This window comes from Cetorhinus maximus, chromosome 5 (genome assembly GCF_964194155.1).
Source record: "Cetorhinus maximus chromosome 5, sCetMax3.hap1.1, whole genome shotgun sequence".
Lineage (NCBI taxonomy): Eukaryota > Metazoa > Chordata > Chondrichthyes > Lamniformes > Cetorhinidae > Cetorhinus > Cetorhinus maximus.
The window spans coordinates 92,537,120-92,564,445 of record NC_135883.1 but is presented as its reverse complement, the minus strand read 5'-3'; the positions used below and the strand labels follow the sequence as shown (position 1 = coordinate 92,564,445).

The 27,326-nt window shown below is 40.4% G+C and overlaps 1 protein-coding gene across 2 annotated transcripts in view; it reads left to right on the top strand.

The window, feature by feature from the left end:
* Positions 1 to 4,080: 4,080 nt before the first annotated feature.
* Positions 4,081 to 27,326, top strand: part of nus1 (NUS1 dehydrodolichyl diphosphate synthase subunit) — a 40,416-nt gene continuing 17,170 nt past the window's right edge. For both annotated transcript variants that reach the window (XM_078542200.1, XM_078542199.1), the window contains exons 1-2: positions 4,081 to 4,588; positions 24,968 to 25,093. In XM_078542200.1, coding sequence (XP_078398326.1) covers positions 4,267 to 4,588; positions 24,968 to 25,093 — 448 coding nt within the window. In that variant the 5' untranslated portion in view covers positions 4,081 to 4,266. The remainder of the gene's footprint in view (positions 4,589 to 24,967; positions 25,094 to 27,326) is intronic.

Genomic DNA, 27,326 nt, shown 5'->3' with positions numbered 1-27,326 from the left:
TGCTGACATCCACCCAGATACTATTCACGGGTTATGAGTGTAGATTTCTTATAATTTGTCTTTTCCAGCTCAATTCCCTCTACAGAGAATCTCTGGCATTTGTGATCAGTGAGAGCAATACTAATGCTCTTAAATGGCCCAGACTGAATCATCGTTGAGACATGCAGAAACCAAACCAAGAAGTATAAAGCGGAAAATACGGCATAGATTTAAATGATGTGTAGAAAGCAAAATAATGATTGGGAAATACAAACAGGATTAATGGAGAGAATTAAATGAAACAGACAGAAAAAGTTAAAGCAAACATTTAAAATCTCCAACACTAATTTTCTTCTGAGGGAATATGATTCTACACTTATAAAATTAATTTTTCAGTGCCAGAGACATTGTTCAGTGGTAATTATTCCATTAAAAACCTGCTTATTTCGGAATGCACTAGTCCTAACTTTTTCAGCCATTGATAGTGCGGAACTAGTCGGCCAATACAGCAAGTTCATGCAGTTGCAGTCATTTTAATGATGAGATTATGGGCAAGGACTGCAACAGCACACCCTGTGGAGGAGCAGGGTATCCTCTGACAGCAACCTCTAGATTTTCCCGCACTCAAGAGTTTCTGTCAGGTTTCCTTCATTACAATGGTGAGCAATGATAGCCTCACCGTTGCTCGCATCAAAAATGACAGGTCGTTGATTTTTAAGAACATAATAACATAAGAAATAGAAGCAGGAGGCCCTTCAAGCCTGTTTGCCATTCAATAAGATCATGGCTGATTTGATTGTAGACTTAAATCCACTTTCCTGCCTGCCCCTAACTCCCTTGCGGATCAAAAATCTAACTCAGCCTTGAATATATTCAATAACCCAGCCTCCACTGCTCTCTGGGGTACAGAATTCCAAAAATTAATGACTTTCTGCAAAAGGAAATTCCTTCTCATCTCCATCTTAAATGGGAGACCCCTTATAGTATTTTGAAACTATGTCTCCTAGTTCTAGATTCCTCATGAGGGGAAACATTCTCTCAGCATTTACCCTGTCAAGCCCCTTCAGAATCTTATATGTTTCAATAAGATCATTTCTTCTAAACAATAATGAGTATAGGTCCAACCTGCTCAAATTTTCCTCATAAGACAATCCCTTCATCCCAGGAATAAACCAGTGAACTGCAAGGCAAGGATATCTAATGCAAGGATATCCCTCCTTAAATAAGACTAAAACTGTACACAGTACTCTAGGCATAGTCTCACTAATGCCATGTACAGATGTAGCAAGACTTCTATTTTATACTCTATCCCCCTTTGAATAAAGGACAATATTCCATTTGTCTTCCTAATTACTTGCTGTATTTGCATGCTAACCTTTTGTGATTCATGTACAAGGACACCTCGATCCCTCTGTACTGCAATATTCTGCAGCATCTCTCTATTTAAATAATATTCTGTTTTTATATTCTCAACAAAGTGGACAACCTTACACTTTTCCATATTATACCCCATCTGCCAATTTCTTGCCACTCACTTAACCTATCTCTATACCTTTGCAGACTCTTTGTGTCCTCCCCAGAACTTGTTTTCCTGTCTATCCTTGTATCATCAGCAAATTTGGCTAGAATACAGTTCCTTCATCCAAGTCATTAATATGACTTCCCTCCAGGGCTGATCGCTGTGGCATTCCATTACAGTTTTCTAGTCAGAAAATGACCCATTTATCCCGATTCTCTGTTTCCTGTTAGTCAGTCAATCCTCTATCCATGGTATTACTCCCAACACCATGAGCTTTTATGTGGCACATTATGGAATGCCTTTTGGAAATACAAATACATACATTTACTGGTTCCCCCTTATATACCTTGCTTCTAATATCCTCAAAGAACTCTAATAAATTTGTGAAATACAATTTCCCTTTCATAAAACTGTTTTGACTCTGCTTGATTGTATTGTGATTTTCTAAATGTCCTGCTACTGCTTCCTTAATAATGGATTCCAGCATTTCCCAATGACAGATACTAGGCTAACTGGCTTATAGTTTCCTGCTTTGTCTCTCCCTCCTTTCTTGAATAGAATTGTTACATTTGTAATTTTCCAATCTGCTGGGACCTTTCCAGAATCTAGGGAATTTTGGAAGATTACAACCAATGCTTCCACTATCTCTGCAGTGACTTCTTTTAAGACCCTAGGATTCAGGCCATCAGGATAAGGGGACTCAGCAACTTTAGTCCTACTTGTTTTCCTTTTTCTCTAGTGATTGTTTTAAGGTCCTTCCTTTTTGCTCTTGATTTTCTGTTATTCTTGGGATGCTTTTTGTGTCTTCTACCTTGAAGAGAGTTATAAAATACTTATTCAAAGTCTCTGCCATTTCCTTGTTTCCCATTAGCAATTCACCATTCTCATCCTCTAAAGGGACAACAGTAGTGCTTTAGACAATGAACATAGAATTTGCAGGACCGCACATTTAAAATAAAAATGTTAACAATACGTAAAAATGTGGGTTTCATAATCAATTTCGATCAATCAAAATTGATAAAATTATTACTTTTGAGAAATATTCTGGGATTAAAGATCTCTGGTGAAGAAATTAAGGCAAACAGTTTAAAATTGATAATGCATAAATTCCATCAGAAAGCTAGTGTTTTTCATATGTGATATCCATTACCCATGAACAAATATAATCATCACAGCACAGCTGACTATAAGTTAACGCCTTTAACAAAGTAAAATGTCCCAAGTGCTTCACAGGCGTGTTCTCAAACAAATTTGACACTGATTCACACAAGCAGATATTAGGGTAGAGAGCAAAAGTTTGGTCAAAGAGGTGGGTTTTAAGGAATATCTTAAAGGAGGAGAGAGAGGTAAAGGGACAGGGAAGTTTAGTGAGGGATTCCAATCTTAGGGCCTTAACAGCTGAATTCACAGCCATTAATGATGGAGCAATTAAAATTTGGGATGTGCAAGAGATTATAATTGGAGGAGCGCAGAGATCTTGGAGGGTTGTGGGGTTGAGGGGGCTACAGAGATAGGGTGGAAGTGAGGCCCTGAAGGGATTTCAAAATAGAAATGAGAATTTTAAAATTGAGGCCTTTCTGGAGTGGGAGCCATTTGGTCAGCGAGTATAGAGGTGATGGGTGAATGAGATCAGAGTAATACTTAGCAGAGTGGAGTGTTTCAGATACCTTATATAATCATCCTTAATTCAAAGATAATTTGTACAAACTATTGCATTACTATAAAACATACATCTATTTTTACAGCCTATCTCTAATTTCCCTTTGTCTGTTCTCCCTTCCTCCTAGACTGTCACCTGTAACTCAGTTGGTAGCACATTTGCCTCTGACTCACAAAGTTCTGGGTTCAAGTTCAAATCCCCAGCTTCCATGCAAAAATCACGACTGATACTCCAGTGCAGTACTGAATAAACATTGCACTGCTGAAGGTACCGTCTTTTGGATGAGATGTTAAACTGAGGCCCCATCTGCCTGCTTGTGTGGATGTAAAAGATCCCATGACACTTTTCTAAGAAGAGCAGGGGAGTTATTCCTGGTGTTCTGCCCAATATTTATCCTTCAAGCAACATCACAAAAAACAGATTATCCAGTCATGATCACATTGCCGTTTGTGGGAGTTTGCTGAGTGCAAGTTATCTGTCCGGTTTCCTCCATTACAATAGTGACTACACTTCAAAAAAAAAATAGGCCATCAGCTGTAAAATTCTTTGTGACAATCAGTAGTTGTGAAAGTTTTTTCTCTCCATACGCCCCTGTGGAATGCAGAGAGTATACTTGACAATTTGACCTCTTTTCTAAAGTTGTTTTGTAACCGGCTGCACGGATATGTCTATAACTTAAAGTAATTCGATTTTCTTCTTCGGTATTGCATTGACAAACGTTCACCCAGCAAATGATTCTGCTCTGCCTACTTAGGGGACGCTAGAGCTGTGGCTACTAGGGATCCAGAGCAGAACATTTCTCTTGTCTACTGACAGTCAGGGCCCAACGTGCACGTCGAGTGGAAGTTTTGAACCAATCCCCACGCTCCATGTGTTGTTTAAAGTCAAAGGTGAAAGTTAATTTTTTAACCCCACCCCTCCCACCGCAAAAAAAATGAAGATGGCGCCCGGCGTGTTGGGGAGTTGGCACTGATTCACAGTCATTCATAGAGCGAAACTCTTATTCGGCAAGCTGGCTTTTCCCGGTTTCCCCAATGTGAATCTTTCAAACAGAAGTTCTTTTGTTTTAATTTCATCACCTTCCCCTCTGTAATTGCATGGTAAGGTGATGGCACTCTTTGAGTTGGTGTGGAGGGTGTTGCACTCTGTGCTGTGCCTGCACCGGACTCTGTCGGCCTGGCTCCGGAATGGAATGTGGGCCTGGAAGCGCTGGAACCCGGCGAGCCTGGCGTTCGGCTTCCAGAACGCCAAGAACAAAGGCAAGAGCCGGCGCGCGCGCTGGCGTTCGGACGGCCGCAGCCTGAAGAAGCTGCCGCTGCACCTGGGACTTGTGGTGACCGAGGAGGAGAGTAGCTACACCGACATCGCCAACTTGGTGGTGTGGTGCATGGCCGTGGGCATCTCTTATGTCAGCGTCTATGACAACCAAGGTGAGTGGGGAGTGCTAACGCTGCTGAAAGGCATATCGACTCTGCACGCCGCCGATCAATGCAGAAATGTGTATGTGGATAAACTTGTGTACTGACCAAGGTGTTTGAAGCTACAAGAGGATGATTCCTCCCATTAAAAGCGAGGAGAAAATACTGTCTCAAGATGGGTCCATCCGCTGATCTTCCCTTGTTGAAGCAATTTAATGTGAGGACAGGCCCCTCCTGTGTCAGTAATAGGGTTGCACACTGATCCGGCGGGGTTTTTTCCCTCTTAAAGTGAGCGTGTCGATGAATAATTAGCAGTAACCTCTGTTCGTGACCACTTCTGATTTAGTTAGTTGTCCAGGACAGGTTGACATCTGTATGAGAACAAATATATTTTTTTTTGAATGGGTCAGTGTTAATGTTTGGCTTTTTAGTTGCAAACTATACCGATGCTAAATGAACGTTTTGTTTTCCAATTAAAATGCTTAACTTGAAAAAATATTTTAAAATTATTAAATATTTAAATATTTTTACTCTGTTCATTTAATACTAAATGTGAGTATTAAAAAGCTGTAGATACTGGTGTCATTGTGCAGATGCATGCAACATGGGCAAGTCAGTTTGATTCAGTTGAGAATGTTACCACTGAACCAAAGTTGTGGGTTCAAGCCACAGATATTTGAATGCACAACCTAGACTGACTTTTCAGTGTGGCACCTTGTATGTGTTGTAGCAGTAAAAGATGAGAGATGTTTTGGGAGAAGATGTTAAACCAAGATCACATTGCCTGCTCAAGTGGATGGAAAAGATCTTGCACTTTTTTCTGAAGATCGGGGAGTTCTGCCAGTGTCATAGGATATGATCGTTCATCATGAGCAGTTTTTAATTAACTGGGCCTATTCCAAAAGGTGTTTTCAAGCTAATACATCGGTATCAGCCCTATTACTTTACTGTTTACCAACACAACAATGTTTCTGACTTTGGAACAATTTGATGCAGAAAATCTAGGAATGCGGTTGGTAAAGCTGAGTTATTTAAAATTCCCAGAGGGAAACCTTAAACAACTGTCATAACCTATAATTTTAAGTGTTATGTTTGAGATGTGACTCTAAATTCAGGAATCAGACCACCAGTTCTCAAGGCTTTACATTGAACTAAATTAAACATTTTATTAATTTACACAGTTTAAAATATATATACACATGGCTTCAAATTATTACTATCATAACTTTTAACAAATTTCCAAACTAATCTCCATTAAGACAACAGCAACCCATAGACTTAACCAATCTTAAGCATTTTCACCTTACGAATTCAAAATGAGGTTCTTTTCACTTTGGTTCCTGTGGAGACAGTTGGAGGCTTGTAGCTGCCTTTTAATCTTACATTCCCTCTGCTCTGCACACCTAGAAACTGCTAAAGTTATACCTACCACTCCTATTGAACGTAAATTCTCATTGTATCACCAACCTCTGAACTAAACCTTTTCTACCAATAAAACCCCTTTCATAGTACCAATTTTATTAGTAATGTAACATATGGCTTGGTATCTGCTAGATAGGTATCATTTTCACCCCACTTCTTGAATGCTCTATTCAAAAAATGCAAATGCACGCTATCTCTCTCTCATATCAAAACTAGTACAAATCAAAACACCCAGACTAGCTGGCTTTAATCCAATTAAGACACATCCACAGGATGAACCTCTATTTTAAAAGAAATCTTTTCCAATAATATATATATTAATAGCTTCATGACAGGTATAGTCACTGGAAGATCAATCCTCAGTTTGCTTAGTGCTTTCTGTCGCTAACGTTTTTTGTTTCTTATTTATGCTTTTATCTACCATATTCACCTTGTATTTCTCATCATTTTTGGTTTTTCTACTGGCCTCTCCACAGAAAGAATAAGTTATGTATAAGTAACAACCAATTTAATTTAGGCTTGTTTACCTTTGCAGAAAATGTTGATTTGTGACTATTGTAAGAGGATCCACGTAGGTGTAATGAGGATATTACTCAATGTTGCAATAATTCTGCATTTTATGCAACACTTCAAAATTAAAATTAGGGAACTGAAGATGTGTTGGTTTGAAGAAGCAGATTTGACTTGGTCGTCATAGCAGGGGTATCAAATTTACAGGATTGACACAACCTTTGCTTTAAAATTGTTGCATGTCTTTATTAAGAGAGGTTTTGAAAAATCCCCCTGGGGTTATTTTTGTTAATTGGATATACTTCAGCTAAAACAGGTACTCCTGTAATGTGCTGGTTTTCTGGAATCTGGTCCAATTACATTGTGGGTCTGAATTCAACACCAGCATAATGGCAAAACAACAATCAATGAATCATATAACTTTGGTTTTAAAAGTCATGGCCATGACTTTCATTTTTGGGCTGTTTTTTTTCCCCCCCTTGCTCGGCAGCTGTTGTCTGGAGGGATTTGGACAGGTCACTTTGAGGTGCTCAGTTTGCCCATGACCTGGGGGGAAATGCAATCAGCAGCAGGGCACGCTGTTGAGTAAACCATTTGCATTTGGCTTCCAACGGAACTGTGCCTCTAGTGACTGGGGTGAAGGAAGAGAGTAGGGGAACACTTCTTGAACTGACCGTCCGGGGTATGCCAATGGACTAACTAGTACTCCCTCGTTCATGTTGCAGTGCAATTATTAAAGTTGGCACTGCCATTATTTGTAGCATCATAATAAAAAGAAAGCACCAGATTTGCTCTTCTGAAAGTGTCTGCACCATTTCTTGGGTGCATTATACAAGTGCCAACAGGGATAACTAGCCATGCTTTATTGATTTAACTCTGTTATTAATAGTGAGAGAAGGCAATTTGAACAAAAAATAACCTAACTTGCATTTAAAGGAAAATGGCAGATAACTAGCTACCATCTGGATGTCTTTCTCTTGTCCTTGTCCCTAAAGCAAGAGAGCAGTTAAACAAGAACTTTCCATTTGTTTATAAAACCATGAGCAAAGTTTTGCTGCAGTGACAGTATTGGACTGCAACAAGATCCTTTATCTTAGACGAAAATATGCTATCAGTTAATAAAGTTAATTTTTAAAAATAAGCAATTGGGTAACAAATTTGGCTAGGCCACAGTGTCTGTCGTATATTTATGGCTTCTAATTCTATCCATAAATGGAAGCATCTCTACATCTACCCTATCGCACCCTTTCATAATCTTAAGGATCGTTGTCAGGTCACCCCTCAACCTTATCTTTTCTAGAGAAATGAGTCCCAGCCTACTCTCTTTCCTGAGAGATGTAGCACCTCTTCTTTAGGGTTTGGGTGATCACAAATTTGTCATTCTTAGCAAGAATAATTTGGGGCAAGATTGCACAAGTTCTGAAAACATTAAATTGTATTGCCTTAAGTGATTTTTTTGATTTCTAAAAGATTAGTGCCCTTTTGAAAAAAAGACAGGCTTTTACATCTCTAGGGGACCACTGAAAGTAACCATGAACAGTCATTTCAACATTTGTTCCACTTTTGCACTTCACAGAATTGCAGAATGGTTACAGCACAGAAGGAGGCCATTTTTTCTGTCTTGCCTGCACTGGCTCTCTGAAGGCGCTATTTACCTAGTGCCACTCCCTGGCTGCCTCCCCATAGCCCTGATAATAATCCAGTTCTCTCTTAAATGCCCGAATGAATCTGCCTCCACCATATTCCAGGCAGTGCATTCCAAATCCCAACCACTTGCTACATGAAATGTTTTTCCTCATGTCTCCATTGTTTCTTTTGTCAATTATCAGAAATCTGCGCCCTCTTGTTCTCGATCCTTCCAATGATGAGAACACTTTTTCCCTATCTGTCCAGCCCCCTTGTGATTTTGCATACCTCTATCAAATCTTCTTTTACTTCTATTACTGCCTACAGACTGAAAGAACCGTACTGAAGGAATGGCAAATCCTCTTTAAATTTATATTTAGTGATGCTGTCATTTATATGAAACGCTAGAGTTAGAAGTCTGGCATTATTGCAATGTAAAAATGGTTGGATAGAGGGGGCAGGCAAAGAACAGGACACTATGAAAGATGAACATAAATGGGTGGTGGAGGTGTAATTTTAGCCCCCCCAAAAAGATGTGGGTTTGGGTTGGGTGGAAATTTTTTTTAAAAAAATCTTAATTTCAAAGACTACTCCCTCCTGCCTTGAATCCATTCACATCCAGTTTTAGTGGAGGCAGAAGGGTAGGCAGGTGGATTGGCCGTTGAAGTTGGTTGTGTGCTTCCATTTTAACAAGTCTTAATTTTCAACTACTGTTGGCTGAATCCCCTGGCAAATGAAAGGTGGGGAGAAGGATACATAGATCCGTAGCATATGTACTGCTTTTGGGACAGGAGTGTTTTCCCCAGGCCCAGCAAGCTAATCCTGTGAAATGCTCAACCTCCCTGATCACTACCACCACCTCCCCCCCCCCCCACCCCCCCCCCCCCCTGCCCCCACACAACCAAGGAACTTATCTGCTTCCAATATGAGGCAGAAAATACTGTAAATCAGACTGGCTGTATGGTGAGAAACCTGCAATTTTCCCTCCAAGACGCACCCCATCCCAACTTGGTAATATATCGCCGTTCCTTCACTGTTGCTGGCTCAAAACCCTGGAACTCCCTCCCTCACAGCACTGTGGGTATACCTACACCACATGGGGTGGACTGCAGTGGTTCAAGGCAGCAGCTCACCACCACCACCTCAAGAGCAATTGTGGATGAACAATAAATGCTGGCCTAGTCAGTGACGCTCCCAACCCATGAAAGAATAAAAATTGCAACACAAACTCCACGACATTCAGGGAAACCTGCGCTTTTGGGTTTCCCAGCCATAATTCGTCCCACCAGCTTCAAAAGCATGCTGCAGTAAATATCAGGGTCAGGGAGTCAAAGAGTGGGCGCTGAGTATGGAAACAGATGCAGAGAGTTTTGTCTATTTGTGAATGCAGAATATTAGGTTAAACCTTTTTGAAGAATATTTTATTGGGAACCAAGCTTTTGTACATATGTTTGTCTATAGTAAGCAGTAACTGTTCCATTGTGGACTAAAATAGTTTTATCTGTTTCAAGCCAGTTTTAGCTTGGGTTAGGCTGATGAGAACAATTTTAAGTTGCACTTCAGTTTCGACAAAAGGATTGAGAAGAGCAAGTGTAACATGCGAAATATGGCATGTTCCTTTTGGACTTTCTAAGAAACTTAGTTTGGCAAAATATTTTTGTTTTGTCATATTTAACCCCGAGATGAGCTTCTGACCACAGATCGACGATATTAATAAGACTGTCTACTTCCGCCTCTGTAACAGCACCTGTCTCAGGCCGCCTCCCGCATTCTACTCTTTGTAAACTTAAGATCACCTAAAACTCTACTGCCAATGCCTTAACTTGCAGCAAGTCCTGTCTACCCATCACCCTATGCTTGCTCACCTGCATTGGCTCCCACTTAAGAAGCACCTTGTTTTTCTGCAAACATCTTCATCCTTGTTTTCAAATCCTTCCATGGCCTTGCCTTCCTTAACCCTAGGGGGCAATTTAGTGGTAATATCATTAGACTAGTAATGGGGATGTGGGTTCAAATCCCACTATGGCAGCTGGTGGAATTTAAATTCAATTAAAAGCTAGTCTCAGTAATGGTGACAATGAAACTATCGCCGATTGTTGTAAAAACCCATCTGGTTCACAAATGTCCTTTAGGGAAGGAAATCTGTTGTCCTTACCTGGTCTAGCCTACCAGTACTCCAGACCCATAGCGATGTGGTTGACTCCTAACTGCTCTCTGAAATTGCCTAGAAAGACACTCACATCGAAGGCAATTTGGGATGGACAACAGATGCTGGCCTTACCATCCCATGAAAGAATTTTTTAAAAACTTCTGTAACCACCTCCACCCTCACGGCTATCAGATATGTGCCCGTCTAATTCTGGCCTCTTGTGCATCCCTGGTTTAAATTGCTCCACCATTGGTGGCCATGTCTTCAGCTGCCTTGGCCCTCAACTCTGGAATTCCCTCTATAAAGGTCTCTGGCTCTCTTTCCTCCTTTTAATATGCTCCTTAAAACTCATTCTTCGACCAAGCTTTGTCATTTGTCACAATGGCACAATTTCAGCTCAATGTAAAATTTTGTTTATAATGCTCCTGTGAAACATCTTGAGACATTTTATGTAAAAGGCACTATATAAATACAAGTTGTGAAGAGTGTGACTAAAAAGTATGTTGCATATTTTTTTTTTTTGAAGATGTGCGATGTCCAAGGTGATGAGAGAGCAGGACACTGGCCTGTTTAAAGATAACTAAAGCTGTAAAGTAATTATCCTGATGAGTTAAATAGTGCATTTGATTCCTAAATCTGTGATGCTTGTATGATGCTCATTAGATTTTTGATTTCTTGAGTAGTAACTGTGGTCACAAGTTTTATACATAATGATAGATGGTGTGACTTCTGTCCCAACAAGTTTTTAGTGCTGTGGATTTGGTATTGCATCTGGAACTCTTTAAATGACCTTGCGCCAGGAGCGAAGTGACCTATGAAGCTGCATATTCTACCAACCTTGTGGCCACCTGAGGCAGATAAATATAAAAGAACAAATGGAAGGAAGCATTTGAAATGAAGGTCAGAATATTTGGGTGGCATGATTCTCAAATACTAATTGTGTTGTACACAGGGAACATGGGTAAACACCTGCAGATTTGATCAATATGTTCTTGATTTTGGTACAGTATAATACCATCTGGATTCTGTACAATTAGGTGGCATGAAATTGGAAGGTGAGTCAACTGGTGTCACTCAGCATATTATTCAAAAGAAGTGTTAGCAGGGGACACAGAGTAATATGCCTGTCCTTCAGCCTTGGCTGGCAAACAGTACAAGCCTGAGATGTTTTAAAGAAGAGTGCTATCAACTTGTTCATATGACAAGTTTTTTTTAATCCAAGTTATTATGGTATATTCTTGCAGGTTGGGAAGGTCAGTGAGAGAGAAGGATAAGGATAGGGAAGTTGAGGTACTGCTGTTAAGGAGGGAATAATGTATTCCTCTTATGGACCTATTGGAAAATGCTGAGATATGGAGAGTAGGTATTGGCTTGTTCAATGCTGATTCAAACCTCAAACGTATGGAGAGAAGGAAGAATCATTGAAATAAACGTAATGGTATTCTATACTGCCTGTTAAGTTCCAATAGTTGTTTAGAAATGAAGACTGAAGCCAAGACAGACACCTTTTAGACAGAGTTTTATTACTTGTCATAAAACTGTTCACAGGCAGAACTGTTATCCCTTTTATACAACCAAATTGATACTTAGTTAAACAACCTAATAATTAGCAATTGAATTTCTTTAACTGTTTCCTTCCCTAACAGATTCCCCTCTTAAAAAGAAAGTAAGCTTTAAGTTTATATAATCTCTCCAAAAAATGGTAATAACGAACATCAATATAATCTTTTAATTCAATAAATTGACCTTATTCCCCTCCTTAAAAAATGTATAGATATGTTCACAAGTATTTTTTCTTAAGAAAAAGATGTCCCTCCTTGAGGATTTCTAGTAACTTCTTGGAGCTCACTCCTCTTTTGGTGAAGCAGTCGGATAATTGGTAGCTGCTATTAATCCATTTGATCTTGGCAATCTCCTTATTCTCAGCATCTGTTTTAAGCTTGGCGATGTTGATTCACAATCTCTTTTCATCGAGTGAACATTTTCCCAAAGTGACTTATTGTCTATAATACATTCGATAGGTACTGTTCCTGAATATCCTTTTCCATTTAAAACTTCTGCCAGCGTCTTTGATATAAAGAATGCCATATCTACCGCCTCAACAAGGGCAAGAGCCTCCGCTGCTAACATACTTTTTACAACCCTTCGTATCATTTTCAGATTCCCATTTCGAAGGGCAGCATTTGCTTTTTTTCACCCCATGAGAAATATTATAAATCTTCCTGCAACCTCAAATTCATCTCACAGATTTGCATAAGACGCATCACTAAACACAATCAGTTTCATTTTTCTAACATCGCCCAAAGATGGGAATTTCAAAACACACTGCATTTTTAATTTTGTCAATGTTTTGTTTGCCCTTGATCGTTCATTTTAGTGCTCAATTCCAAAACGCCAAAATTGATGTCTGTCACTGTTTGTTTGCCTAGCCAATTGAGTTGCCCAATTAGACTTCTGAGTTCCTTTTTTTTCATTTCAGAAACCACTGTATCTTTCTGGGAGGCCCTACCATGACTAATTGCAATGAGATTGTCGTTCTCTAAATAGGATTGCTGATGTAAAAGAATGTGTGATCTGCTTTGCCTGATTTCCAATCCAGTGTACTAGAAGCCTGACTTCCAATTTTAAACTCTGTTCTGAGCCCATTAATGACAACTGTTTCAAATTTGCTACTAACACCCCACAAAAAATAATCTATGTACATCATAAAGATGCCTGCAAGCTTCCCTCCATGGTGCCAATAAAACATTGCCAGGTCGTCGACCAACTTTAACAAAATTGACCCCTGAGAAATACCAAATTCTGGAGGCATCATTTAAACCATATAAGCATTTATTTCGCTTCCAGAGAGTCCCTTCTGCATTTGGCGCCCCTTTTGGTGGATGGAAAAGAACTTCCCTTTGAAGTTGGCGTCCCTGCAAAAAAGCAGCTTTAATACCAATGGACTTACATTCCCAAGCATTTGTAGCTAATAGAACTAAAAAGGTCTTCAGCATAACTTTCCCTGCCGTAGGTGAATCTACTCTTATCTCCCAGTCACCCAATTTTTCTTCAACCTTTGTGCCGCTAGTCTGGCTTTGTAGGTCCCATCAGGAAACACCTTTTCCGTGCATATCCATCTGAGACAAAGCTGGTTGTCCCCTATCTGGCACCTCCGCGTATACCCTAAATTGTTTCCAACCATGTAGTTCATGCTGCTTGGCATCCTTTATTAATTTATTGTCTAACTTGTTTGAAGCTACTAACACTTCTCGATGACATGGGCTTCCGCTCCTTGTAGCGTTACCAGTCTGTGCCACGTTCCTTGACCTTGTTAAGCTATCTATCCTGGCTTCTTCACACTCCGGACTGTTACTGTTTGATCTCCCTCTCCCGTTTTATAGATGTTCTTTCAACAGTTCGCAACCTCTTCCCAAAGGCATGTTCACTCCCAGGCCCACTGTCTGAACTGACCCTGCATTTCCGTGCCTTCCATTTTTTTGTACTTCGTGTTTCCAATCCATAGGCCTAACCTCCTGCCATTTTGCTCATACATTTAACCAGGTTTTATATTTTCCCGTGGCCTTCCTTGCTGTACCTACAATCATCACATGCTGTCATTGACTGGCCCCTTCTGGCAAGTGTGTAACTTTAGTGCCAGCTTTTGGCAGTTGTCCTCTGGGACAAATCATCTCATCTCATTCTTTCGAATTACAGTCTCCATCTTCAAACACCCTGTCAGCTTCAGCTACCTAGTCCTCACAATCATGCAACATATGGGTATGAGAAGTACATGGTTCCTCATCCCTTCCTACAACCCTTTCTGGACCTGCAAATTTGTAATCTGCACCAACTAACCTCGATGAGTGTACCCAAATAGTCTGGTTTCCATGTTTTAAAATAACTGTTTTACCATCTTTGCCTATAATCTTTCCCAGCCTTTTCCACTCATTAAAGTCCTTCTCTTTTATGGTATACCATGTCTCCCTGATTAAAAATAGTTTCTGATGGTTGTAATTGTGTCTTCGAGCTCGCAGAATTCCTAGTGAAACTTTGGCTTTAAGGAACGCTCTTCTACCCACGTGTGGTGCATTTAAATGTTCAGAAAAGGTAGAGTTGAAGGATGATCACTCAGGACTGAAGCAATTTTTGGGTTTCTACCAAAAACCAACTGATATGAATTATAGCCCCCACACATCTGCAGTGAATTCTTGGCATGGACAGCCCACACTAGAGCAAATGTTAATTTTATAGCTTGGTCTGTCCGTCAATATTTAACGAAGCATTTCAACTATCACCGTGTGATTCCTTTCACACACTCTGTTACTAAAGGGGCTTTCAGCTGCGGTAATCATATTATGTTCAGATTTTAGCACATATACCGGAACTTGTTAGTAAATTTTCCCTCCATTATCAGTGAGGAATTTTTGCCGGTGGTCTCAATTTGGTCCCTGTCCACTTCTCCATTACCTGGTCCACAATTCTCTTCTTTACTGTATATGATTGTTGACTGGCTAAACCTTGTTGCCAAATCTATGAAATGCAAAATAAAAATGATCTTTATCCCACATCTTTAAATCCATCGCCACAACTTCATTGAAATCCCTCGTTAAAGGTAGACTCACTATGAGCCCTGATGGTATCCTTCTGTGTTTCTTACGTATATCACATCTATCGCGTATCTTTAAGTTTAGCGTAGCCTCCATCCTTTATTCCTGCATCTCTTAACAAAGTTTTTAATCTTTGTGAAGAAGGGTGGGCAAATTGCTGATGCAATTTTAACAATTTGCTTTTTGTCTTCTAAATTTCTATCCTCTGACGTGAACAACACTTCTTTAATCTCCTTAGTAGAAAAGTTAGGTTTCATTAAAGGAATACAATAGTTTCCAGATTGTGTAAATTGTAAGCCCACAAACTTTCCAGATACTACAGCCTTGTTATTTTCCATGTCCAGCTTCATTTGCACTTTCTTCATCGATGGTCTGCTCAACAGTAACGGTATTTTGCTGGACACAACATCCATGCTGATGAAATGATTGACTCCAGCTATCTTACAGGGAGTCACTGCCCTCTAAAGATTTTAGGGTATTATCATCTCCAAATCTAAAACTGGTGAAACTCAAATTCTTTAACCTTATTCCGATCCTTGTCATTTAAGGAGTGCAGGTAGCATTTTAACCAGTCTATTCCACAGACTGTAGAAGTGCATCCGCTATCTAGCACCGCACAGTTGAAGGACTCTGCCAAGACATTATCACCGGGCTGAAATTTCTTGTAACTAATACAATAACCTCTCTCTGGTCAATATCTCTATCATCTTCTGAGTCTTCTGTCTCCTGTTTAATTTTGAACACCTTATTATATCATTTAGGACAGTGCATTGCATGATGGTATTTTGAATCACATCTAAAACACCGATTGACCACACCCTGGACATTTTTGGGGTTCGTCTTTTTGATGTAATCCCCCAATTCTTTTCTACCATAATTGTCCAAGATGTTTCTGTCCCCATTGTTTCTAGTTACAAATCTGCTTTCATCCATCCTGTTAACATTGTATCCTCCATTTTCTGTCTTACAGCCGAATGGCTCATTTGCGCCATGAATGCTGCCAGAAAGGAATGTTTTCCGTGGAATTTTTTTGAGCTTCTGACATCTGTTCTGGTAGTGTGTGTCTTTCTGCAAACTTAACTCCCGTTAGAACTAGAAACCTGTTCATATTCGATACTTTGGCACAGCCTAGTAACTTAAATGCCAGCACCGTTTGGGGAATTTGTAGATGGAATTTTTGCAATCTTGCATATAGTCTACTGAGTTCCATTATGTAATCTTCTATGGAACTTTCTTCCAACTTTCTAAATTTGTCAAAATCAGACCATGCTTTGTAAGCACATAATAAATCATCTTTTTGATAGATCCTATTCATAAAATCTAATGTTTCCAAACCTTCATCCACGTCCAAATACTCAAGCTCCAACTCTGAACACTTTACATCTTATTTTCCTTTTGTATGGTAATGAAAGTTCCAAGGCCATTCCCTGTTTTTTCTTTGGCAAGGATGTAACCCGTGTCCACATGGTTACTTCATTCTTCCATTGCTCATAGGGTTCACCCAAAAAACATGGGTGGGTCATCATACCCCGAAACTCGACATTTTGATTCAGCCATTCTCCTTTTTTTTTCAAACCACTCTGCTCTTAAAGTTAACTCCAAAGAAGTTGTCCAAAGAAAGCCTAGTTTCCAATCTTTTACTTAAAAGCAGCAACCATTCTCTGCCACCACTAAATTCCAATAGTTGTTTAGAAATGAAGACCGAAACCAAGACAGACTCCTTCAGTTTTATTGCTTGTCATAAAATTCTCCACTGACAAAACTAGTCTCAGCTGTTATCCCCTTTATACAACCAAATAGGCACTTAGTTAAACAATCTAATAATTAGCAATTGAACTTCTTTAACTGTTTCTATCCCTAACAATGTCTAGTCATTAAACAAGGGAATTAAGTTCCTCTGTTGCCTGAGCAAGGGTCTCCAAGGCCCGGTTTTTTTTATATGGTGACATTGTGATAACCAATCCTCCACCTCCTCTTTGAAGCAGATGAGCTGTTGTGATCATTTATACTGCTGTGGCATTTTCCTCAAGAATTGGTGCAACTCAAGGCAAATATTTGCTGGAGCACATATATTGGAAGAAATTGGGTGGTCACCTAAGGGGCAGATGTTGAACTGCCAATGCTGTTATCTCTTGGAAGTCTTTCAGGGGAAGGCCATCCCACAATTCTTACCAGCTCTATGCTGCACTTCAGAATTTAGCTGTATGAGCAGTAGTGAAAAGAGATCAGTTTGTGAATATTAGCACGAGAGCAACAGCTGCAGTGTTTGGTTCTGATGGTGTAGTTGCTTGGGGGATTCTGCTGCAATTGTGGCTGTGTGTCAAAAACAAAATGGTTTCTCTGTATTCAATTTAAAAATAATGTGCTTCAAGGATAAGGTTAAGGGAACAATGAAAATATAGATAAGGTCCTCTTGTAGGAAGTCTGCTACTTGTCCCTACCCTTTATTACCTGCTAATATATATAGCTGTATGTTGCAATGTGTTCAGTTGAGACCATTTTGTGGAGTAAGCATGAACTCAAATTAGTCCTAATTACAATAGAATATAAATTTTTGAGGTTTCATTGCATTTGTATTAAATTTTATTTTGATATCTTCCTATTATTGCTGAAAAACGAGACATGTTGAAGCTTTTCATTGCACTCATCAGTAAACTAGCAAGAAACCAATATAAGGGAAAAACAAGAACTTATACTGATGAGAAGAGAGTGCTGATTGATTGGCAAGTGGACTCTGGTAGAGATGTTGCCATGGAGAATGCACAAGTGATGGTGACTGATATTTGTTTATAAAACCATGAGCAACATTTTGATGCAATGACAGTCTTGGAGGATAACTAACAATGGATTGCAACAAGGTTCTTTATCTTTGACCAAAATATGCTGCCGGTTAATGAAGTTAATTTTTTAAAATAAGAAATTGGGTAACACAATTGGGTAGATCGTAGTGACTATCTTGCATTTATGGCTTCTAATTCAAGACATAAATGGAGCATCATCTCTACATCTACCCTTTCATAATCTTAAGGATCATTGTCTGGTCACCCCTCAATTGCAGCGAGCGGTCGGGATTTGGAATGCATTGCCTGAGAGTGTGGTGGAGGCAGGTTCAATTAACCGCCAAGCATTGTTTAGAATTTAAACCAGGCAGCTTAACCCTGATTCATCAAGGCATTGCCTTGAAGAATGAGCCAGCAAATGGCTGTGACTTATTTTGTTTAGCTGAAACAGGCGCAATGTGTGTCCATGTTCTTTCTGTCTGTAAAGAACAGGACCCTGTGTTTTAATATATGTAGCTTGTAGTGAATACAAATGTACCACACTGCAAGCCCAACTGACAATCTTAAATTGGTTGTCAGCATAATTCTGAGCACACTGAGGATTATTTAGCAAATTTTATCTATTCGGATAACAAATTTCTCTGACCATGTACTCTCAGAAAGCAAGGAGTTTGTTCTTGCGCATGGTTACAATTTTGATGTGCCTTCATCCTAAATCAAAAGGGAAGTGGTATTTACTGAGTTCGAACTTCTCAACTCCCAACTATCCCACCACAAATCAGCATCCACTGAAGACGCTGAAACTTGAAAGCACACCTAGCTGTTCTAGCTCATGCATATTGCGGGATTCAGAACGACCTGTCTGACTTTCACGTGCAATGCAAATGTCTGTGTTGCAAGGCCTTAACACCAATCCAGACATTCACATCAGTAAACCTGACAAAGGGACGGGAATAGTCATCCTTGCCAAGCGTGATTATATCAACAAAATGCTCGCCGTTCTTAATGATGGGCCCAAATTCATAACCATTGGACCTGCCACTCAACATGACTAAACAGCACTGCTCAAAAGCAAGCTTAAAAAAAAAAAGATGCTTGTTGGACTTGTGTAAGACCGATGAGCTGCCACGTGATATATATGACAGGGTTCATCCTTATGGCTCGTTGTGTCCGCGTTTGTATGGACTGCCCACGTGCAAAAGTGATGTCCCTTTATCTTATCTGTGACCAGTTCTGTACAACATGAATTGGCCAAATATTGGGCAAATTGTTACAACAAGTTTTCCACATACACGGTGAAGGATTCCTTCACGTTTGTGAAGGCCATACAGGATTTACATATCGATAGCAATGCTGTGCCCTTGTGCTCATTTGACATTGCTAGCCTATTCGCCAGTGTTCCACTTAAGGAAACCATAGGTATTTGTGCAGCAGCATTATATTGTGGTGATCTAGACCTGCTATCATTGCGTGAATCAGTATGCATTGAACTTATGGACTCGGCAACTCTCACAATTGAGTTCAGTTTTAATGATGCCATGTATGCCCAAATAGATGGTGTTGCCATGGGACCACCTCTACGCCCAGCTCTGGAAAACACCTTTGTTGGGTTCTATGAGAAACGTGTCTTTGATGGAATGACACCTAACCTCCTATCCCTCGTATATTTCCGATATGCGGGTGATACGTTTGCAATGTTTAAATCAGCAGCTGCATGTAATAATTTCCTTATGTATCTTAATGGGCTCCATCCTGCGTTCAAATTCACCTTGGTGAAATGGAGCAGTCAAATGTACTTGACTTACTAGTTGAATAATCTGCCAGGGGGTTCTCTACCGCGGTCTACTGCAAGCCTTCCTTCACTGGACAGTATACGCATTGGGATTCTTACAGTTCCATACACTATTAAATTGGTCTTATCGGCAACCTTGTAAATAAAGCCTGAGCCATTTGCTTACCAGGCAAGCTTGATGTTGGAATAGGAATATCCTGCGGGATAATGGCTACCCTGATCAGATGATTTTGTGCTGTATATCACGCAAACTCATAAATGGGCCTAATGCCATCACTTTTGCCCATGAAATGTGCCAAGTCTGTCTCAGAAGGGCAATGCATCTCAAAAATTTGTGCTACGGGTGAATCTAGCTGTTTCATGCTGCTACTGTGCAGTAGCAACATGAGTGGTATTTGCCACTAACAGGATGCTGCCGTCAAGCTAAAAAGATGCCCTGCCTGTTGCATAAATGAGTAATGTGGTATATGAATTTCAGTGCCAGTGTGATGCTAGGTATGTAGGGCGTATGTCCTTGTGTGGCCCTTCAGCTGTTCTTTAACGGGCAACGTACAGACCGTACCCAACCAGCTCACGCTTGCAAAACTCAAAATAGCGTGCAACATTAGATGTGATTCTGCGATTATACATGTGCTTAATAATTCTCAGTCTCCTAGGCAATTTGCTGACAACCAATTTAAGATTGTCATTTGGGCTCGCAGTGTGGCACATTTCCGTGTACTGGAAGCTACATATGTTAATACAGGGCTCTGTTCTTTGCAGACAGAACATGTACGTACATTGTGCCTGTTTCAGCCATTCGCTGACCCATTCTTCAGGGTAATGCCTTGACCAATTAGGGTCAAGCTGCCTGGTTTAAATTCCAAAACAATGCTTGGCAGTTAACTGTTGGTCACCATCAACTGGTGCATTCTCTATGGCAGCAGCTTTACTAGTCAGAGTCCACTTGCCAACCAACCAGCACTCTCTTCTCATACAGTATAAATTGTTTTCCCCTTTGTATATTGGTATTCTTGTGAAGTGCCCTGATGAGTGCAAGATGAAAAGCTTCAACATGTCTCTTTTTCAGCAATATTCAAGTTCTGTCCTACTAAACAACTATTTCCTTTTACGTGTAAAATGAAGCTTTAGCGCTTCACAGATTGCTTAAAGCTATATTTTTTGCTTTGTGGGCTACTTTGAGTTGCATCCTACTCATGTTTGAGCATTTGTGTGTCTGGATAATTGGAATATTTTCAAACCATTCTTCTCTAAATTAAATGCAGTCAGAGCTCGGTTTTGTGTTTTTTTTTCAGATGATTTTGGGGCTCATCAATTAATAAGGATTTTCTTTGATCTCCACTCTATCACACATAGCTTTTAAAGCCCTGAATATTTTAATACTTTGGATGACCTATGGGTCCAAAATGATAGTATTGAAAGTTGAACTGCAATTAGATGTTATGCTACAGGTGGCTAATTGTGTAACGATTCCTTTACTGCCGTGGTGTTTATAATAATCTGTGGTGGCTACTCATGACTCTTGGCAGACTTCCTGCTTCATATATTTCTGCTTGGCTGACTGGGGGTGGACAGCTGGGATTCAGTTCTACTTATGCACTTGTCAAGTGAGAAGAATTACAGGACTGACCCATTCTTTACAATAAAATGAAGGGCTCTATTTGAAATGACATGGCTAAGTTTTAACAAGAGTTGATTAAACTATAACATTTTACACTGTGGCACAGAGATGTTGAGAGAGGCGAGCAAAAACTTGGTTAATGTGGAAGGTTTTAAGGATTGTCATAAGGGGGAGAGAGAGGTTTTGGGGGAGAATTCCAAAGCTTGGGGTGCCTATGCTGCCAATGGTGGAGCAATCAAAATCTGGAATGGACAGGAGACCAGAATTGGAGGAGTTCAGAGATTTCTGTGGGTTGTAGAGTTGAAAAAGGTTAGGGCTAGAGGGCATGAGGATTTAAATTCAAGGATGAGAATTTTAAATCGCAACTTTTTTCTAGCTGAATGTACAGGGTTTGTGTAGCAGCTGTTACCTCAAAGCGACATTGTGTTTGCATAATTATCAGGAGGTACACAGTTTTCATGCAACCAAATGTTCCTTTATTGGTGAAGCTGCCAAGGTGGGTCACGTTGTCCACTGATCAACCCCTGCAGTAGGAATTTGAAGTTTTTCCACAAAGGTACCTATCATATTCATATTACCTTGGATTTGAACAGTTGGTTTGTCCACATTCTAAAGAGAAGGACATCTATGAATGAAATAATTTTCTACTTTATTCTGGTTTCTCTTTTCCCTTTATATTACCCTGTTTTAATTTGCTTATTTTCCACTCTCTTTTACAATTTCTGACCCCAGAGAGCTATACAATACTTAGTATTGTTTAATATAGTTACTCAGAAAGCTGCACACTTTTGAAGTTTAAAAACTGGTGTTAATTGCTATCGATATGGCTTGAATGTCTTCCAATGTATGGAATTCCATTTTAAAGTTCTGTTCCAATTAGTGAAATGATTTAAAGGAAATTTTAGAATTTTCTTCCCAGTAATATTAGATGTTATTCAACATGTACTTGTTTGACATCAGTACCTATTTGAAGATAGACGGGCTGGCACACCCAAGTTTTATTCCAAGTTGCTTTTTGTTCAGGGAATTAATTGTGTAACCATTGCACGTGAAGAGGTTGAGTCACCAGTGACTACTGCTGGTTAAAGATTTATAGTTGAGCTGTCGTTTGGCACTTTGCCAACACTGAAAAGGGCGTAAGAATTTATTTAGCAATCACTTTGTGCCCTATTGATAATGGTAGACACACAACAAGAGTGAAACTAATGGTTGATTTTGAAAACATGCCTCTGGATTCTAATTTATTTTTCTCTAATTGCTGTTGTACTGTAGGGGGCCCCTGTGTGGAGGGTGGAGAGGTGGTGGGGGTGGGGCATTTAAATCCCAAGTTTAGTGGTCCTGAACCACCACCACCTTCCTGTTGGTCTGCAGTTGCAGAAAATAACACATTTTGATTAGTTGGAAACGTTTCATAGAGTATAGTTTTCTGTTAAGAATCAGAGAACTGAATGAATTTGAGGATCCTCAATATAGTAGTAGCCAGAGTTGGATAACTTTTAGAATGCATTTTTGCTTTGAAGGCTATAATTAGATTGAGATGGAGAATTTGTCAGGATGGACGATGGATGAACAGAATGGGCCTATACTCTTCCCTATCCATATCTTGTGTGATTCTGAAAACTAATCAAAAAATATTTTTAGTCCTTAACAACCTTGACATCAAGGCAGCATTTGACTGAGTGTGGCATCAAGGAGCCCTAGCACAATTGGAGTCAGTGGCTATCGGGGGGAAAACTCTGCTGGTTGGAGTCCTACCTAGCACAAAGGAAGATGGTTGTGGTTGGAGGTCAATCATCTCAGTTCCAGAACATCACTGCAGGAGTTCCTCAGGGTCATGCCCTAGGCCCAACCGTCTTCAACTGCTTCATCAATGACCTTCCTTCCATCATAAGGTCAGAAGTGGGGATGTTCGCAGATGATTTTCAGCACCATTCGTGACTCCTCAGATACTGAAGCAGTCCATGTCTGAATGCAGCAAGACCTGGACAATATCCAGGCTTGGGCTGACAAGTGTCAGGTAACATTCGTGCCACACAAGTGTCAGGCAATGACCGTCTCCAACAAGAGAGAATCTAATCATTGTCCCTTGACATTCAATGGCATCGCCATCACTGAATCCCCCATTATCAACATCCTGGGGGTTACCATTGACCAGAAACTGAACCAGACTAGCCATATAAATACTGTGGCTACAAGAGCAGGTCAGAGGCTAGGAATCCTGTGATGAGTAACTCACCTCCTGACTCCACAAAGCCTGTCCACCATCTACAAGGCACAAGTCAGGAGTGTGATGGAATACTCCCCACTTGACTAGATGAGTGCAGCTCCAACAACACTCAAGAAGCTTGACACCATCCTGTGCAAGGCAGCCCACTTGATTGGCACCCCATCCAAAAACATTCACTCCCTCTACCACCAATAAACAGTAGCAGCAGTGTGTGCCTTCTACAAGATGCTCTGCAGCAACTCGCCAAGCCTCCTTTGGCAGCACCTTCCAAACCCACAACCACTATCATCTAGAAGGACAAAGGCAGCAGACACAAGGGAACACCACCACCTGGAAGCTCCCCTCCAAGCCACTCACCACCCTGACTTGGAAATATATTGCCGTTCCTTCACTGTCACTTGGTCAAAATCCTGGAACTCCCTTCCTAATAGTTCTGTGGGTGTACCTACACCACATGGACTGCAGCAGTTCAAGAAGTCTGCTCACCACCACCACCTCCAGGGCAATTAGGGATGGGCAATAAATGCTGACCTAGCCAGTGAAACCCACATCCCGTGGATGAATTTTTAAAAAAAATCTTTAAAGCTATAAACAATTTCAAAAGGATCTTGTTTCAGCAATACAATGTGAACAAAGATTGTATTGAGCTCCTTCAAATTGCCAGTATATAATTTCCATGAGAATTAATGATTTTACTAATCTGAGATGAAGTTCATGTATACCATTCATCGATTTGACAACCTGATAAATTCTCCTGTTAGGGCACAGAGAATCCAAGTCATTGCTGATGTTTCAGAAGTTCTCAAACTTTACACTGACAGAAACAGCTAGCTCATGCCCAAACAGGAACATTTTTTTTCTTCTCTCCTCTTCCCCACTTTGTGGAACGTTATTCTATTTTCATCACACTGGGTTCGGGTCTCCTGCTGGAAACTGTCGTCTCGCTGTGAGCACGTGTTCACCATATTTGCTGAAACTCTTTCGAGTTATCAACAGTCACAGATTGCAACTCTTTCGAGAACAATCACAGTTCTTGGTTTCCGGGAGTGGGACATGAACCCACAACCCTCTGATTCAAAGGCGAGGGTGCTATGAACTGAGCCACAGCTGACACTTCATATTTGCTGAAATTTGGGCTTTCTGCAAACACCATCAAATTATAACGAGCAGCTTGTGATTTTAGGAAGTATAAATGCAGTCAACTTTCCTTTTACCTAAGCCAACAACACATGTAGGCAGGAATTAAAGACTTCTTGAGTTATTTGTTCACCTTTTTTTTTTGTTCTTTTATAAGTAATGTACATTTTATCTGACTGATCAGTGTTGGTTAAAGTATGTACTCGTGGCACTGAGATCACTAAAGTCGTTTATTGCTGCTATGCAAAGGACTAGAAATAATTGCCAGAGCGAAGAGTACACTATCAAAAGTCCAAGTGCTAATGATTCTGTGTTACTGCAGGAAGAGTCTTAATTGCTGCTTTTGTCCAACTTCATCTTGCAATTTACTACTGTAAACCAGATTTCTCTGATGTGGACCAAGTCACTCACTGATGTCCTTGATGAAGTCACTGACCGGTTTCAGCTGCTTCAGTCTTATTGTCTATTTGACTGCTGTTTTGCTTATTGTAATCACTGTTTTTAATCACCTGACAAGCATGGCCTTTGTGTCTTTCAGGTATTTTCAAGAGAAATAATTCCAGGTTAATGGAGGAAATCTTAAAACAACAGCAAGAACTACTAGGTCTGGACTGTTCCAAATATTCTACTGAAGTTTTAAATAGTCATCAGAAAGTTGAACAAGGTGGGTAATTATGCATTTTTTTTCAATTGCATTTCAGTAGTTTGAGACCCTTTTTAGGAAGTTTAAATTGTACACAAATTTCTAAAGCCCATTACCATAGTAAGTTCTTTTATGATTGGATTTGTACAATGCCATGTGATCTATTCATTGTAAATATTATCTTAATTTAACATGTAGATTTTGTCACCATTTGGAGTGCATCATTTGTAGCATTTGATTTGATGAGCATGCTATGTGGCCTTGTTGTAGCTGAGTTTATGAAGCAGATCATTCTCTGTACAAATCCTTGCTTGAAAACATGATACACAGGTCAAACCGTGGAGAGGTGGTGGCGTAGTGGTATTGTCACTGGATTAGTATTCCAAGTACCCAGGATAATTCTTTGGGGACTCTGGTTTGAATTCCACCAACAAATTTGAATTTGATTAAAAATCTGATGACCATGAAACTGTTCTCGATTGATGCAAAAACCCATCTGGTTCACTAATGCCCTTTAGGGAAGGAAATCTGCCGTCCTTACCTGGTCTGGCCTACATGTCACTCCAGAACCACATGGTTGACTCCTAAAATGCCCTAAGAATGTACTCTGCATGGGGGACTTCAATGTCCATCACCAAGAGTGGCATAGTAGTACAACTACAGACCAAGCTGGCTGAATCCTAAAGGACATAGCTGCTAGACTGGGTCTGTGGCAGGTGGTGAGGGAACTAACAAGAAGTTGCCTGTAACCTCACGGCCTGGCATATCCCCTACCTTACCAAGCCAGGGGATTAACTCTGGTTCAATGAAGAGTGCAGGAGAGCATGTCAGGAGCAGCACCAAGCATACCTAGTGAAGCTACAACACAGGACTATTTGCGTGCCAAACAGCATCAGCAAGCGATAGACAGATTCCACAACCAACGGATCAGATCTAAGTCTGCAGTCCTGCCACATCTAGCCGTGAATGATGTCATAGACAAGTTGGTGGAGAGGGCAGATAGGTGGCAGATGAAGTTCAATGTGGAGAAGTGAGGTGATGCATTTTGGTAGGAAGAACATGGACAATATTTTTTTTAAAAAAGGGTGAAATTTTGAAGGGGTTGCAGAAGCATAAAGACGTGTGTGTATATGTGCATAGATTATTGAAGGTGGCAGGACAGGTGGAGAGGGCAGTTTATAAAGCGTATAGTATCCTGGGCTTTATTAATAGGGGCATAGAGTACAAGAGCAAGGAGGTTATGCTGAATTTATATAAGACACTTGTTAGACCTCAGCTGGAATATTGTGTACAGTTCTGGGTGCCACACTATAGGAAGGATGTGAACACGTTGGAGAGAGTGCAGAAGAGGTTTATAAGAATGGTTCCAGGGATGAGAAACTTCAGTTACAAAGATACTTTGGAGAGGTTGGGAATGTTCTCCTTGGAGAGAAGAAAGCTCAGAGGGGATTTGATAAAGATGTTCAAAATCATGAGGGCTGGATAGAGTAGATAGGGAGAAGCTGTTCCTGCTCGTAAAAGGATCAAGAACAAGAGGGCACAAATTTAAAGTGATTTGCAAAAGAAGCAAGTGTGACTTGAGAGAATCTTTTTTTCACACGATGAGTGTTTCAGATCTGGAATGCACTACCTGGAAGTGTGGTGGAGGCAGGTTCAATTGAGGCATTCAAGAGGGCATTAGATGATTATTTGAATAGAAACAATGTGCGGGGGTATGGGCATAAGGCAGGGCAATGGCACTAGGTCATAATGCTCATTTGGAGAACTGGTGCAGCCACGATGGGCCGAATGGCCTTCCTCTGTGCTGCTAAAATTCTGAGAGTACTGAAGTCTTGTGCTCCAGAACTTGTCAAGCTCCTAGCCAAGTTGTTCCACTACAGCTGCAACACTGGAATATACCTGGCTATGTGGAAAATTGCCCAGGTATGACCTGTGTACACAAATCAGGACAAATCCAACCTGGCCAATTACTGCCCATCAGTCTACTCTCAATCATCAATAAAGTGATGGACTGAGTCATCAGCAGTGCTATCAAGTGGCACTTATCAATAACTTGCTCACTGATGCTCTATTTGGGTTCTGCCAGGGTCACTCAGCTCCTGACCTCATTGTAGCCTTGGTTCAAACATGGACAAAAGAGCTGAACTCCAGACGTGAGTTGAGAGCGAGTGTCTTTGACATCAAGGCAGCATTTGACCAAGTGTGGCATCAGGGAGCCCTGGCAAAACTGAGGTTAATGGGTATTAGGTTGAAA